Source organism: Dryobates pubescens, chromosome 24 (genome assembly GCF_014839835.1).
Source record: "Dryobates pubescens isolate bDryPub1 chromosome 24, bDryPub1.pri, whole genome shotgun sequence".
Classification (NCBI taxonomy): Eukaryota; Metazoa; Chordata; class Aves; order Piciformes; family Picidae; genus Dryobates; species Dryobates pubescens.
The window spans coordinates 1,185,068-1,202,085 of record NC_071635.1 but is presented as its reverse complement, the minus strand read 5'-3'; the positions used below and the strand labels follow the sequence as shown (position 1 = coordinate 1,202,085).

The 17,018-nt window shown below is 45.3% G+C and overlaps 1 protein-coding gene across 2 annotated transcripts in view; it reads left to right on the top strand.

The window, feature by feature from the left end:
* Positions 1-17,018, top strand: part of ARHGAP10 (Rho GTPase activating protein 10) — a 127,234-nt gene that overhangs the window by 19,799 nt on the left and 90,417 nt on the right. For both annotated transcript variants that reach the window (XM_054172633.1, XM_054172634.1), the window contains exons 2-3: positions 7,746-7,841; positions 7,928-7,989. In XM_054172633.1, coding sequence (XP_054028608.1) covers positions 7,746-7,841; positions 7,928-7,989 — 158 coding nt within the window. The remainder of the gene's footprint in view (positions 1-7,745; positions 7,842-7,927; positions 7,990-17,018) is intronic.

Sequence of the window (17,018 nt, the reverse complement as noted above, 5' to 3'; positions counted from 1 at the left end):
AATAGTGTGACCAGAAATGAAGCAATGGTGCATGAGAGAACTAGTGCTGTAAAAGTGCTACAATATTAGTTAGAAAAACATCAGCGTTCTTTTGTTTTCCTCCCTCTGGATGTCCTGGGAAGTGCTGCAATGCCTCTGGTCTTACCAGCTGACATCCAGCTAACCTCTGCACTGTGAAGGGGGTGAGCAGGATGGAGAGGGAAGCAGATTGCCCTAAGCCTGGTGAAATTGTCCATCCCCTCAATTAACTGAGTTGTATCAGTACTGCAGCTTGATAAAATTTAGCCCTGGTCAGGCACTTACACCTCCCATTCTTGGCATCAGTCTTGTGCTGCTGTGTCAGGGAGGGATAGGACTGGGGGATGGAGCAAAACTAGAAATGGGGAGATTCAAATTGGATGTTGGGAAGAAGTTGTTCCCCATGAGGGTGGTGAGACACTGGCACAGGTTGCCCAGGGAGGTGGTGGAAGCTTCATCCCTGGAGGTTTTTAAGGCCAGGCTGGATGTGGCTCTGAGCAACCTGATCTAGTGTGAGGAGTCCCTGCCCATGGCAGGGTGGTTGGAACTGGATGATCCTTGAGGTCCCTTCCAACCCTAACAATTCTGTGATTCTAATATTTCACATTTGATGCCTTTTAATTTTTTTTTTTCTTCAGTGTTTGGTGGTGGGGATTGTTGTTTAATTACTTTCCTTCCTGCCATCATCTTGTGTTGTGTGTGTTTGGGTTTTTTTGTCTGCTTGCTTCCAAGCTTCTTGTATGAATAAATAATCTGCTCTGAAAGGCATGCACATGCAAAGTTTTGTGAGCAGCCAGGACAGTTTGTACCAGTGAGTGCTAAAGCTGAAGCTATAAAGCCAGTCCAGCTGGAGTGCAGAACACAGTGTTTTTTTCTCTGGAGAACAGTTCTGTGTATGTAGGTGTACATGCTGTGTGCAGCTCCCTTCCTGGGTTGTGCAGATACAGTATGCTCACTGCTGAGAGCTGGAGCATTGCTTTCAGACTGGCTGCTCTGTCATCCCTAATGTCACCTGTGGTAACTTCAGGCAACATCCTTGAAATGTGGGTTTCTCTTCTGAGCATTGTACATGTAACAATGTGCCCAGGTAGCCAAGGAGGCCAACAGCATCCTGGTTAGTATCAGAAACAGTGAGAGCCCTGAGTACTGGGTTTGGGCTCCTCACTACATGAAAGGCATCGAGGTGTTGGAGCAGGTCAAGAGGAGGCTGACAAAGCTAGTGAAGGGTCTGCAGAACGGGGCTGGTGTGAAGCAGCTGAGGAACCTGGGGTTGTTCAGCCTGGAGGGAAGGAGGATAAGGGGAGACCTTTGTACTCTCTACAGCTCCCTGAAAGAAGGTTGGAGTGAGGTGAATGTTGCTGTCTTCTTCCTAATAACAAATGATAGGAGGAGAGGAAATGGCCTGCAGCTGCACTAGGAGAGGTTTAGGTTGGAACAAACTTCTTGGCTGGAAGGGTTCTCAAACACTGGAACAGGTTCCCCAGGGAGGTGGTTGGATCCTCATCCCTGGAGGTGCTTAAACACAGAGATGTGCTAAGGGTTTAGTGGTGGACTTGGTAGTGTAAGGTTTGCAGTTGGTCTTTCCCAAGCTAAGTGGTTCTATGATTGTGTAGCATAGACTTCCACTGTCCAAACAGGTTCTGATCTGAGCTTTCAGGTTAGTAGAATGGACTTATTTTATTTAATGTATTGTTTTGTCTTGTGGCAGTGAACAGAACCTGTGCATGGATTTGTCATAAAACACTTGTGGCCAGTTGTAGGTCAGCTTTAGTCTTCTGCTCCCCTTCTGTCCAGCTCTCACTTGCTCTGACCCGTGCCATGAAAGCTCTGAGGATGTCGGGGCTAGCAAAGCAGAGCTGTGGATCCTTTGATATAAACAGGGACACTACTTGAATGTAAACTGTTGGTGGTGGGTCCAGGGGAAAGAGGCAAAGCAAAAATCAGTAATTCCTGGTTTATAAACAAATTCTCCAAAGCTCAGTAATGCCTCAGCTCCAGAAATGATCATAGAAGCCTCACAAATGCAAACACTTTCTAACACAACTTTCTTCTTGGAAGTGCTGCTTCACTCTTTTATCCTCAGCTTCTGTCAGTGAAACTCAAACACTACTGAACCAAGTACTGAAGTTCTGTACTCCTCCTCCTCTGTTATATAAAATGTTCCTCCTGTCATCAAAGTGGTGAGAACAGTCACTTCAGTGCAGGAAATAGAGTAGTTTCTAAGGGAGGCTGTGAATGCTTCTCACAGTATTGCTTGACTTAAGCAAGAAACTGCAGCATCTTCTCTCTGGTGAGAACACCTCATGTCAGAGGTGTCATTGCCATGCTTCATTGTCAGTTTCTCCCATTTGGATGCTCCTTTTGATATGCCTCTCAGATAAAAATGAGTCAGAAAAAGTTTGTTTAGTTTTGGGGAGTTGGAATGTGTTACTGCTCTTAAGATTCTGCCTCATGGCTTTGCATCTGCTAGTTGATGAGTAAATCCTGTTTATCTACTTTACTAAGGTAATAACGAAGTCCTATGCATCTTGTCAGTGTTGTGGGGTTTATCACATTCATTGCTCACCTTGCTAAAAGGAACAGAGGAGAAACGCTGAGTTGCTTTTATAAGCATTAAGATGCTGGCTGTCTTGTACAAAATGTCACATGAGGCCATATTGCAGCTCTTGGACAGGCTATTTTAAGTACTTTGTTCCTCTGAAGTTGCTTGGTTAGCTCTTGCAAGTGAGATTGATGCTTAGGAAGAAGAGGGGAGAGGCCAACTCACTCTCAGCTCATCCCTGCCTGTTTAACCCTGGGGTTTAGCTTGCCTGATCTTGGCCTTCTGTGAGGAAAATAGATGGAGAAGTCTAATGTTAGTCTGTAATGTAGCTTGAGATGAGCTTGGCAGTTGCATCTAAGCATTTGGTAACCTTTAAGATTTTTGAGGACAGTATTGCTGAATAAGACCCAGAGCAATGTTTCTTCCCCAGGAGGGTGGTGAAGCACTAGAACAGGTTGCCCAGAAAAGCTGGGGATGCCCCTTCCCTGGAAGTGTTCAAGGCCAGGTTGAACAGGACTTGGAGCAGCCTGATCCAGTAGAAGGTGGAAGTAGATGAACTTTGAGGTTCCTTCCAACCCAAATCACCCTATAATTCAGTGCATTTTAAAGTATGTCAAATGAGGCCACTAGAAATCTGTCACTCCTGGACCATATCTGTTAGTGTCAATGAGATTTGTAGTTAGAGATGAGGAATGCTGATGCACTTCCAGTACTTCTTAAAAGAACCCTTGTGATACAGTAAAGGTGAAGCTTGAATGTAGATGTCTATGTTTAGCTGTAGAAAAATATTGCTACAAGAAGGCAGCTCTGCCATGCAAGACATCTAGGGTGGCTCTGGGAAGCAATCTTGTCTTGCTTTGTCCCTGTGTTTTAGTTTAGGTGGCTAGCACTGAAGTTATTCCTGATCTCAAAGGGAGTGATTGGAGTCTGATGCTGTGAAACCAGGCCACCACCTAGCAAGTAACAGTGGTGTGTTGGCTGGGCTCGACTCTGAGAAGAAACAAAAATATTTCCCTCCAAAACCAACTGGAAGAATGTGGAGGTCTTTGCGTGGGGCACCGGCAGTGCGTCCGCTGCGGGACGGGCTGCAGGCAGTGCTTGTTAGCAAAGTGTTTCAGAGCGAGGGGGTGTTTCTGCTGGTGTGGTTTTAATGAGCTACATTAAAACATGACAAATGTGCAGTTTACTGATCTGAACATGAACAAAGAGAAAATAGACCCCCTCGTGTCCTCATGTCCCTCCCGTCTCTCTTTTGAAACGTCTGTCCTTGGTCTTCTGGTTAAAGCACTTAGCAGATGCTTCGTTTCTTTGAGTGTTCTAAGAAGGGTGAGTTTTGGAAAGAACTCTGCCTTGTAGGCTCACCAAGATTACATTTTATTCAGGAGAGTGTTAGTGTTTGGTTGATATTTAAACACACTCTGATCTTGAATGCTCTGTTCCAGTAAATGAGAGCAGCAACAACCCTGTCAGCTTTTCCTGTATCTTTGTTTGATGATACTGTGTGGAATCTGCAGATTAAAGAGAAGAAAATAATTGCTTTCTGACCCACCAAATTGTCACTGTGTGTTTTCAGTAGGCTGCAGTATCACTTGCATAATCAGTGTAAGTGGCTGTGCTGCTGGATACAGACACAGTCGTGTACTTCCTTCTTCTAGTGCATGTGGCTGGAATCTGTATCTGTTTTATAGCACATACTGCTGTGTGCTGCTGTGGAACAACACTGGGATGTATGTCGGTGCTAGCCAAATAATTTTGCTGTAGTAAAGGTCTTCTGACACAGGATGGAAGAAAGGCAAGTTGCATTTATGAAACTTCTGCCTTAAGCAACCATGCCTAGCATTTAAATCCTAGCAGAATGTGTGATGGTATCAACATCTAGTCTGATTTGTATACAGTTTTATAACTGCTTAGAATTATATGGATGTCGCTGTATGCACTGTAAGGTAGGTATGTGGAATTTGGCAGGGTAAAAGCTTGGAGCAGCTTCATGCTGCTTGCCCCACAGTGGAAGGTTTGATTTTGGTCTTTGGTGCCTTCCTCAGGCCACTTCTCAGGGGACAAGAACATCCAAGACAGATCTGTGTCATCTTTTTGAGCCACCATCCTCCTAACTTTTCCTGTGCTGCAGCAAAACTTACTTCAGTGTTCCTGCTCTGAACTTTTGATGTAGTTTTCCCTCCATCTCTACTTGATGGTCAGTTTTATTTCTCTTAGTTTAGCCAAAGGCAGAGCAGAGACTCCCCCATCGCTATGAGCAGCTGAGCACCAGAGGGTCTGCCCAGCAAAGGCCTGGCCTGGTGCTGTTCTGGCATAGGGAATGAAAACAGAGTCTGACCTGAAATGTAAATTTAGCTAAAATAAACCAAGACTGTTGGATGACATATAAACACTGGAGGATGAATCTTGCAGCTAACATCTGCTGATGAAGCAGGATTAAAAGCCTCTTTATTTTGGCAACAGTTAGGACTCTGACATCGCAGCAGCCTCTTGAACCAAATGGACATTTAGTCTCCCAGTCAGGAAGTTTGTTCCTTTCCACTTAGGTCTTGCAACATGTGATTAGGTTTTCTTTTGCTCCAGTGACCTCCTTGAAAATGCCAAGTTCTTAAAATCTGTCAGAAAACCTCTCCCTATTTTGTGGCCTTCTAGGTGTTTGTTCAATCCCCAGGTCTCTGCAGCTTACCTGCAGCTTTTCCTGGTCCATCAGGACATTGTTCTGTGTCCCAAACCCCTGACCTCCCCCTGCTTTCTGATGGCTCCCAGTTCTTCAGCGGTTCAGAGATGGTTTGTGGAAAGAATTCGCAAATGCATGATGTGTTTTCAGAGCTTTAACTCGGGAGCTCTGCAAATCTGGCTTTGATGTGCTAAAAGATGACTGCTTCTAAGCACCCCACTCAGCCCCTTGCTCAGTAATTTCCAACCCCTTAGCAGACTGAGCAGAGAAAAGCAGGAATGTGGCATTCAGACCCGCTCTGATTCAGCCTCTCCTCAGCTTGACCAAAGATGTTGGGCTTCGCACCAGAAGAGGTGGGGCAGGGGCACCTGCTCTGTGTGCTGTCACTGCAACCCCAGGGTGGGATCTGCAGCTGTGCAGGAGGTGGTTTCCCACCACTCCAGAAAGCTCATCAAAGCCCACCTCAGGGGTTTGGTGCCAATTCGGTCTGGGAGGGGGAGAGGGGGCTGGGGCCTGCGTGTGGTGCTGTACAGTTTCTCTTAACGTGGACCTTGCTCAACATTATTTGAATACTTCACCTCTACAAGTGGGAGAAAACATAACAGGTCCTAAGCCTAGCATGGGGCTAGCTCTCATGTGACAGAGCTTTGGAGGGGGATTATCAGATTCAGGAAAATTAAAGAAGTTTGGGAGGGTGTGTGCTGTTTGGACCCATTCTTCCATAAATAAACTCCTTTCAGCCTTGTGCTGGGACCTGGCACACCAGTAAATGTAACACTAGATGCTTAAGAAAGTTATTTTCCATATTTAAACCTTTCAGAGCCAGCAGAACTTTGTTTCTTTCTCTGTCTGCTTTCTGGACAGCCCGGGAGGCCTTTGAGTTAAAATACTCGTGTTTGCTTTTGCACGGCAGTTGTTACTTCTCCCTTCAGCCTGCTCCTTCCTGCAGCATCCTGCTGCTTCACGGATTGAAAGGTGCCTGTTGTGGCAGCAGCTGCAAAAGGGAGGCAAGACAAGTACCTGGCTGTGTTACACAACAATGAGGATGATCTCTGGAGGTCCCTTCCAATCCCTAACATCCTGTGTGATCCTGTGCGTGAAAGGACTGAGAATGGATAAAAAGAGCGTGGGATGGAAGGACACAGCTTGGGGGTTGGTTGGTTGTATTATGTTTGGGGTTTTTTCCCCCCGTACTGTTTGGGGAATAGTTGTGATTTATCTTTTTAAGTGGTTGAGCTGAACTTTCAATGCAGTGCTGTTTGTCAAAGTTCTGACTGTGGTACAGGAAAAAACAGATCATGTGTTGGATGCAGGACCTAGCATCGAGTTGGTTTGTGCTGGGTTTTGTTTTGCTTTTATTCAAAAAGCAAACATCCCAAACCAGACAAAACAACAACAAAAACCCAGCCCTAAACAAAACAATAAAAAAGTAATAGAACCCAACCACAATAAAGGAAACAAACACCCAAAGAGCAACAAAGCAAGCCCAAGTTTGTAGCCTTTTAGCTTGAGTTAATATTAAAGGACAGAATGCTTAGCTGCTCTGTTAAACGTGTTGTTCCTAAGCCTTCAGAGCTGCATGTGATGAGAGAAAGATTACAGATTAACTAAATATTTCCATCAGTCCTTAAGCTTGGCTTGCAACAGAAGTATGAGTAAAAGCTTTACTGCTTCGCAGAAGTGCACCAGGACATGCATCCTTTTTTATCAGTGAGTTCATCCTCCCAGAGCTTGTGATGTTCCCAATCTGCACATGTCAGCACACCAGAAAGCTGTGTGCATGCTGCTTATAGCCTTATAAATCTTAATAAGGGTCTATAATGCTTTTGATATTGTGATATTGTGGCTGACTAATGAGGCTGGCTGCTTCCAGAAGGATGCAAGAGTCCAGCCCTCCAACCCCAACCTTTCAAACCCTTTATAGGTAAAGATTGGGTTGAAGAAAATGGTTCTTGTATGAGATTAATTTGAGTGTTGTCTCAGCTAGCTTTTGGCGTAGTTGAACTGAATCTCTAGTTCCAACTACTTAAACAATTCAAAATTTGGTGTGTGCATAAATGTTTCCCTAGCAGAGCTGCCTGTGTACAGCATGGGGAAAATCCTAAGGTGTAGGTTTGTGCTGACAAAGCCAGCAGTGTATTTAGGTTAGCAGAGTAAGACAACTGGCACAGCTTACTCTGTCGTGCTTGAAGCGTTTGCAGTCACAGATCTGTTTGTTTGGCCTGTGGCCTGAATTGTGATGTAGTGAAGCATAAGATGAGGTCAATATTGTGCACACAATCACACTTCCTTGCTCCTGTATAGCCTGGTGTAAAGAAATCTCAATGACATTACCAGAAGAGGGCTGGACAATATTGGGTGTCTCCTAAAGTCCTTAGGCAGGCCTGTGCTGTAAGAATGTCTTACACAAATGGCTTATTCTAGGAGTGAGAGGGATCTTCCAGCATTCTTAATGTGATTCCCTAGCCTTCAATCTGTGTATTTTTTCCCCCCCCTTCTTTCTCCTTGCAGACCTCTCAGCAGCCCAGAGGAAATTTGCCCATTCTCTAAGAGACTTCAAATTTGAATTCATTGGTGATGCAGAGACAGATGATGAAAGATGCATAGGTGGGTAAGAAGCGAGTGTACGTGGCTCTGTTGCCCTCTGCCATCCTGCAGTGTGATTAAACTCTTCTTCTGCTCTTGCATTCCAGATGCATCACTTCATGAATTTTCAAACTTCTTAAAAAATTTGGAAGAACAAAGAGAAATTCTGGTGAGTTGCAGTAACAATTGTGGAAGTTGTGTATATGGGAAAGAGTAAGGCAGGAGCTGGTTAAAGTGGCTTTACTCTTTTGTCAACCACCAAGCTGTTAGTACCAGTAACAGCAAAAGGTCTCTGTGCAGCCTCTGATTCTGTAGTCCAACGTGTCAGACAGCAGCCAGCTCTCATGAAAGAAAGCAGCTAAGCACAGATAACTGAGCTGGTTTAAAATGGAACTGTCCAGATAAATTATGGCTGGGGTGGATGGGAGAAGCCTCATAAGGCTGTTTACCATTTACAGTAAAAAGTGAGATGAAAGACTTACACCACAGCAGAGCACCCAAGGATGTGATGCTGACCACATTGGGTGCCAGGATCTCTGTGCCTCCAGGTCCAACACTCTTAAGATGCAATCTGTTGGCTGGATGCCACAGCAGGCTTACAACCCTTCTGTTTGTAGGTGAGCTTTCTGAGGTGGAGTTGCATCTGCAAACAGTTAGCTGATCTGTTGTGTAGAAGGGAGTGCTCCTCTTTGATGGCACTGCTTAGGGTTTCAGTGTAATGTGGGTCAGGCTGGTTGCACTGAGGGCCAAGAGCCCTGCAAAACACCTTGCTATCTTGGTTGCCTAAGTTGTCCATAAGATGGGGAGTTTCTCTCTGGGTGGTACCATGGTTCTCCTCTGCATTGCATGCCCAGCAGGGATTCCTAGAAGAGATGATGTGTAGCCAGTTTTCTTCCGAGTGTGGTCAGGCCCTGCAGACAGGAACTGCTCTTACATCTGCCTAGATAGCAGTTGTGTTCCTCAGTATGTGCCATGTGGTTATATCTTTATCTTCCTGAAGTCAGTGCCTGCCTGGCAGTGCTGAGAGCAGAGAGTCAGCTGTGTTCTGTGCCTGCAGTGCAGCAGTATGTGGATAATGGAGAGAAGCCCTTGTGAGCATTGGGTGGTTTTAACTGTTTTTCTCTGCCTGTCCTAAGCCAAATAATTGTCATGATTCCTTGAGTGCATAGATTCATAGAATGGCTTAGGTGGGAAGGGACCTTAAAGATCATCTAGTTTCAACCCCCCTGCCATGGGCAGGGACACCTCCCACCAGCCTAGGTTGCTCAGGGCCTCATCCAGCCTGCCCTTGAACACCTCCAGAGAAGGGGCAGCCATGACCTCCCTGGGCAACATGTCCCAGTGTCTTCCCATCCTCACTGTAAGTATCCTGCTGTCTTGGTCTGACCTGGAGCCATGCTTAGGTCAGAATTAGCATCTGTGTGGTTGCTCGCCTGTTCCTGAAGAATGCTGTCTGTACGTAGAGACAGTGTGTCAGCATCTGGAGTTGTTTTGCCAAGTTGTAAGGGTTTGCTCAAGTATATTTCGATGCTTTTTCTGTATATTTCTGTTTTTCCGAAGGCTTTGCTCAGCCTTTTCCTGCCATCCCCAGCTATATTTTATGATAATGAGGTGGCATGCATCTCTCTGAGAACTTTTACAGTGCAAAATCCTTTCCAGCCTATCCCGTGATGTTCCACGCTGCTTTGGTAGCATGTTTTTGAGGGATGGCAGTTCCAGGATTTCAGAATGATGTGTGTAGATGGCCACCAGAGCAGGCTGTGCAGAATGCAGTGCTGGCTGTGCAGTCAAACGCTTCTGGTTTTCAGACTGGAGACCACAAACCAGTACTACTTGTGGTTTTGGTGTCATGTGCTTGCACAGGTGGTGTCACCACCCTAAAAGCCAACTAATCAGTGCCTTGATAAGTAAAGGGTGAAATGCAGGGTGTGTTAGAACAGTGACAGTTTGATGAAGAACAGGGGAGGATAAAATGTTTTGGGGCAAATATTTACTTCCAAACAGAGAGAAAATGTGTTCTCTGAGTTACCAGATGTGTGGCCCTTTGCATCTCTTCTCTAGCAAATGTTATGTTTCACTTCTAGAGTGAGTTGATCTAACACTGGCTCTAAGTCTCTTTCTCACCATTGTCTCAGGGTTTGTGTGGTGACTGCTAAAGATCATTTCCAGCAGCTGCTAGTCTGATGTTATTTTTTAGACTCCTCCATGGATAACTGTGGCATGAGCTCTAGGGATACTCCCATGCAGCATGTTAGGGCATGCTGCACTCACAGATGTCTGGAATCATGTCAGGCATCCAGAGATTTTCCATTAAGATGCAAAATATTCATTCAGGATTTCCCCAACCCCCCAAAAAAGCCTTCAGTTGTCTGATAAGGATGTTCTTTATTTCCTCTTACTGTTTTGAAGATGACCAGAAGGTTTCTGATGGCTCTCTTCCGTTTCAGTGCAGAATTGCAGACAGATTTCGGTCACATACAGTGAAACTCAAGAAATCCCTGACTAATTGTAGAGCTAAGGCCATTGCAGGTATTGCTGTAGATGTTAAGATACTTGAGAAATGGTTACTTTTTTTCCACCACCATATTGCAAATGAATCAAATTTGCACTTCAAATACATTCTGAAATAAAATTCCCTACTCCTCCTCCCCTGTGGGGACAGGCTGTGAGAGCTGGGGGTGGTTCAGCCTGTGGAACAGAAGGCTCTGGGGGCACCTTGTAGTGGCATTCCAGTACCTGGAAGGGGAAGGGACTTTTCATGAGGGCTTGTAGTGATAGAATGGGAGGGAATGGACTTAAGCTTGAGGAGGGCAGATTTAGACTGGATAATAGGAAGAAATTCTTTACGGTGAGGCTGGTGAGATACTGGAACAGGTTTCTCAGGCAGGTTGTGGATATGTCCTCCCTGGAGGTGTTCAAGGCCAGGCTGGATCATGCCTTGAGCAACCTGGGCTGGTGGGAGGTGTCCCTGCCCATGGCAGAGACTTGGAACTGGATGAGCTTTATGGTCCCTTCCGACTTTCTATGACTCACCTACACTTCTCCTGGCTTATTCCCAGCATGTGTCAGGAAGGTGAGAAACTGTTTCTCTGGCTTATTCCCAGCATGTGTCAGGAAGATGAGAAACTCTCTCTGTGGATTTTTATAGAAATAGTGAAGTCATTACTTTCTTCTTTCCCTTTAAAAAGAAAAGAAAACCAGGGTAGGTGTTTCCCAGTTGTGGTTTCCCAAGTAAAAAGCAGTTGTTAAGGTTCAGAGGCACACACTCAAAAGCTTAAAGGCAGAATTTAAATCAGTATATGTATGTATTTGCATGGGTTCTTTACACTTGTGCCTGCCTCTTACAGTGAGGTATTCAAGTGCATCAGCATTTATTTCACAGGTTAAGTGCTCTCTTAACACATGGTGTTCATGAAGAGCTTGCTGTTACCTTGTGTGCAGTGCCTCTAGTTTGCTGTGAAGATGGTGGTACTGCTTTGAGCTTTTTTTAGTCCTTTGTGCATAAATCTTCTGTCTTCGCAGTAATCCAGCAATCTGTGTGATGGATCCATTGATTCAGTCACTGATTTAGGGTTAAAAAGCCAATAGTTTTGGAGGTAAGATGCATTCAAGATCTGCTCAAGACACTAGACTGTACTCTGTATGTTCAGATCTTTCAGTCCACTCACTGTGCAGAGTACTAAATACATTTGCCCAGTCAGTGGAGAGGACATAACTTCTTAAAACCAGGCTGCCAGCAGCATATTGAACCTCTCAGATGCAGAGATAGAAGCACAATTAAAATAGAACTTCTCAGGAACAACACTTGACATTTTAGAAGCAAGCAGAACAATTGCTGCTGTGTCTCTGCACAGCCTTCACTTTTCACTCTGTGTGACGTGAGATGGCAGTTGTATAACAATCAGAGTAGGGAGCATGGATGTGGGCCTATGACTACCTGAGGCACATCTCTGTTTCAGTGGCTCCTGACAGGGAATGTTTGATTTATTTGCTTGGTTTTGAATGTTCTGTGCAGTCTCCAGAAATTTTGTGGGTTACATATGAATGTGTGCACATGGTTGGGAAGGGCTTTAAAGATCATCCAGTTCCAGCCCCCCTGCCATGGGCAGGGACACCTCCCACTAGCCCAGGTAGCTGACAGCCTCATCCAGCCTGGTCTTAAATACTTCTCCCTAGGGATAAGGTGTCCATCATGTTTCTGGGCAACCTGTTTCAGTGCTCCACCACCCTCAGAGTAAAGAACTTCTTCCTAATGTCCAATCTAAATCTACTCTGCTCTAGTTTCAAACCATTGCCCCTTGTCTTATCATCACAGGCCCTTATTATGATAAGTCCCTCTCCAGCTTTCCTGTAGCCCCCTGCATGTAGTGGAAAGCTACTACAAGGTCACCCTGGTGCCTTCTCTTCTCCAGGCTGAACAGCCCTAATTCCTTCAGCCTGTCTTCACAGGACCAGTGCTCCAGCCCTCTGATCATCTCTGCTTCAACAGATCTGTGCTCTTATTGCATTCAGGACTCCAGAACTGAATGCTGTACTCCAGGTGGGATGTCACAAAGAGCAGAGCAGGGGGGGAGAATTTGTCCTGTAAAATAAAGATCACTCTTGCCTAGACAGTAGGGGGGCAAATGACTGTTGAAGGCCAGTTGTGGGTGCATCCCTCAGCTCTGAGGGAATGTGGCTGAGAAGCTCCCTCAGCACTAGCACCCTCTTCCAGATAACGCTGTGGCCTCGCCTGCATCAACAGAACTCAGCAGAGAATTTTCCTTCTGTTATTTCATCAATGGGAAATGTTTGGAATTCGCATTGTGAAGCTGTCCCCAGTTTGGGTTTCGCTGGTTGTTAATGACACCAGTGTTTATGGCAGAGGAAGTGCTGACAATAACTGAGCAGTTCATTCTTGGCTGAACACTGAAGCCGTTGTTAGCTCTCGGATTCCTCGCCTTTCAGCGGCATCTTTTTGCGCAGCAGTGAGCCTTGCCATGCGTGGAGAAAATGGCATTAAACAAAGATAATAATCCATTAAAAGTCCATTAAACCATGGACATTTCCTTTCCTGAGCAGCCTTCTCTCTTTGTCAAGATCTTGATGTGAACACCGCTTTCAAAGCTTGCACTGGAAGCACAGAAGAGATTCTATACTGTGAGGACAGAATAAATTCTCTTCTTTGATTTGAAGTAATTCCCAGGAGAACCAAATGGATGTTCTGCAGCCACCCTGTTCGGCTCTTGCAGATTGGCTTTGCTTAGGGGAGGTCTGTCTTTGGAGGGGGGTTGGCCACTGCCTTCCTTTACTTTAGATGAGGAAAAGTTGGTTTGGTGCTGTGGGTGAAGCTTTGTTTTCCTTTGTTATTTGTATGGCTTTGTAGCACTCTTCTGTTTATTCTTAGGAAGTGTATGCCACTATGAACTTAGTCAAAGGCTGGGACTATCAAATAGCTTTTAGTAAGTTCTCTTTACTAAACCCCCACTCTTTCCATCTAACTCTCTTTTTTAAACAAAAATGAATTATTTGTGGTTTGTGCTCTTGCTTATGATACCAATGCAACTTTTGTGGCCAGCAGTTTCAGAGCAAGTGAATCACTGCAAACAGTCTGAGCAGAGCACAGCAGAGCAGATGCGTCATAGGAGGCATTTTAAGCTCTCTTTTAGATCAGTCATGAACTTCCAATGACCAGGAAATAACCTTTGACTAGAAGGAGAGGCCCAGGAATCTTGCTGTAATATTCTCTGTAATCCTAGGCTGGTGGTTTTAAAGGAGCATAGCTCTTCTTATGTCACAGTTTGGAACAGTGGGCTTAGGAAACCAGCCCTGGAACAGTGCTGTCGTCTTTCCAAACAGGGGGTAGCTTTCCAGAGCAGCTGAGGGGAAGGTGATTCGGTTTGTTACAGGTGCCTCCTGCCATCTCAGAAATGCACAAGAGAGATTGTCTCCAAGACAGATACATCTGCCAGACTCTTGTTACCAGATGGCTTCTTCCTTCGTAAATGAATCCAGAGGAAGGGCTATCACCACTTTAGGGCTTGTGCACGCTGAAGTATTAATGTGCTGTGACACCCCCTTAACAATCCTTTAGTCTACAGACTCTAGTCCTGAATCCCAACCCCACCCCAGCCAAGCACCCCTGTTTGTAGTCCTAATGTGTGGCTGAGAGTCTTTCATTCAGATCGAAAGCTACCGGGAGAGCTCTTCAGCAGTGAGAAAATCCAGACGCCTTTATAAGGAGAAAGCTTGCATTTGCAGACAAACCAGCTTGGGGTGTGGATTGCACCGCCTGCGATCAGCGGCCGTCCAGTTCAATACAACAGCAGTGCTGAGAAGTGGTTAGAGAGATGCCACGATCTGCTGGGCATCCTGGCAGGAGAGTTGGCTGTGCAGCTCTCATGGGAAAGGGAGGAACAGAGATGAAGGCTTTTCAATTTGCAGCTCATGTCACAGAATCACAGAATGTTAGGGGTTGGAAGGGACCTCTGTGGATCACTCAGTCCAACGCCCCTGCCAGAGCAGGATCACTCAGGGCAGGCTGTGCGGGAACACAGCCAGAAGGGGGTTGAAAGTCTCCAGTTCTCAACACTGGCATTGTGTCTGCAAAATGACCTAACACAAGGTTCCAGGCATGTCAGTAGCAGTTCACTATGTGAAGCAGCAAAGTGTTTTTGGAGGAAAACCCAATTTTTCTGTATTTCCCTCTCCCCCAACACTGGAGGTACCAGAATCTGCTACTTTGTTAGGCTGAATGTTGCAGTTCCTTAGGAAAAACAGAAGCTCTCTATCCTCTGTAAGCAGAAGCACAGCTGTAGGTAGCAAATGTCTTTCTCATGAAGTAAATGTCTGTATTTAGCAGCAGTGTGAACAGCTTTGTTACTGCATCACTGCTAGGTATGTCTTCCATTCTGCATTCCCTGTTGCACTCAGCAGGGCAGAACTTCCTTCCCATATCTAATTTCATTGACACTTGATCAGTTTCACGACTCTGCCCTACTGACTGGCAAATTCCCTCTGCCTCCTTCGAGGCGAGAAACAATCCTGCCCCTGTCTACAAATGAAGTCTTTCCTGAGAACTTTAAACCCTTCTTTTCTGTTTGGCATCCATCTAATCTGCATTCCGGTTCCAGGGATGAGAACTGGGAACTCAGCACCATGCAGTCTGCAGCAAGGTGTATGTCTGTGTCGTCTTTCTTTTCTTGCTGAGTATGGCAGGATGCTTAGATTTGGACTGGAACAGTCAGCATCCCTTTACCTCATCACCAGAGCTGTTCATGAGCAATGTGTCATTTCCAGTTCTTCCAGTAAAGACCAAGGTCTTCGGGATGTTTTCAGGATGAAAGCTGGGAGGCCACTGCCACATATGTCTAGTAAGCAAAATGTATTTTGATTAACTTATTTTGGTCTGGCCTTTTTAGCCACAGGGCCTGGACTGAGCTTCTGGGGCAGCTCTGGCGGGTTGACAGAACCTGCACAGGGAGATTTCTTTCTCTGCAACACAAGCCTGGTTGTGCTGGCAAGGAGAGCCTGCAGGAGGGTGGGAAAGCATGAGGGCCATTGAATGCTGGTGCGCGGTGCTGTCAGGTTACAGTGCACAGCAGGAGGTGTTTGGGGAAGCAGTTTCTCCCTACACAGCTCTACTCCTACCTTCTCTGAGAAGGGAGGAAGTGACAGACTAAACAGGGTCATCCTATGGACTGGCACTTAAGTTACCTGTTGGATCTTGTTGACTTGAGACATAAAGAAGCAAACAGCTGTGAAGGCACTTGCTAATGGATTTAGTCTGTGCCTTTGTGGGAAATGTTGAGTTTGGCCCCTTAATCTCCAACTTGCTGCTTGTCTCTTCTGAAGAACAGGGAGCTGAAGGAGTCAGGTTTATCACCCTTCTGCACAACGTTTCTGCCTGAGTAGATGGAGTTTTGTAAAGGCATCTGGAAGTAGGTCACACAAAGCTGAAAGCCTGCTTCAAGATGCTGTTGGATACAGTGATCTTCTGAGATGATGTCATGATGATTTTAGTGGCAGGCTTCTAATCAAGTTAATGCTTTGACTTTTCCATATGTGCAGCAAATAGAACAGGAATAGCAGGAGCAGGTCCAGACTGTCTTCCCCAAGCATGTTGGGTTAAACATTTCTTAAAGCATTTGGGAGACTTTGCAATTGCTAAAGCTGGTTAAGATCACACTGCCTGAGGAGTGACCTCTTGATACGGATTCACTTAGCACTTACAATTGGCAGGGTCTGCCTGCCAGGTCTTGCAACTGAGTATAGTGTCCTTTCAGGTAGGTTTGGACAGACCAGAGGTACAAAGAAAGGAATTTTGGGGTGCCTTGTCAATACTACCTTCCTATCATCATAATTTGCCAGGAGCAGAGGCATGAAACTTAATTTGAGAGTCAAGACAGAAGTTGAAAGAGGCAAGAGCATGTAGTTTTACAGCAATTAATATTTCACTTGAATGCCTAACAGGGCCCTTTATGGATATTTTACAGTTCAACATGCTTCTAGTTCTTGAGGAAGATGCTAGTGATAGTGACAAATAACTTGAGCAATCCCTAGCTTAAACATCATTAATGACAATTATAAATGAAACTTGTCCTTGTGCTAAGGCAATGTTACTTTTTGTCTGCTGGTGTTATCCATGGTTTTAAAAGAAGAAAAAAAGGTGTTGTTCTGAATTGCCAAGCTGTAAATAAACTCAATTAACAATGAACAGCAGGGCAGTAAATAATACCTCTGTTATGTAGGGAAGTACACATGTTTGTGTTGCTTTTCATGCCAAGCCCTGGATTCTGAGTACTGGTAAGCAGTGAGAATTCCTCTGTTTCATAATACTTTGATTAAAAACTTCTGGGTTTATTCCTGCTGGCCAGAAGAGCAGCTTGATAGCTCACTGTTCAATTCACCAGTCTTGTCGCTGACACTTTGTTTGTATGCACACAAACTCCCTTGCATGCTCGCTTCAGTGAGGAGGGAGTAGTCGTCTTTTGGTTTTATACATGGACTTGGTATGAAGTTGCAGGAGAGTGACCAAAGAGCTACGAAATCTCACCTCACCAGGAAGCACTCAAGAGCCCTGTTCTTTAACCCAGCCACAGAAAGCAAAGGGGGGGACATCAATACTGTATGGCAGGCAGAATTCTGCTGGAGAGGGAAGAGTTGAAGTTGTTTGAAATGAAAAATGCCGTTTTTGGAAGGAGGAGAGGCTTATTTTTC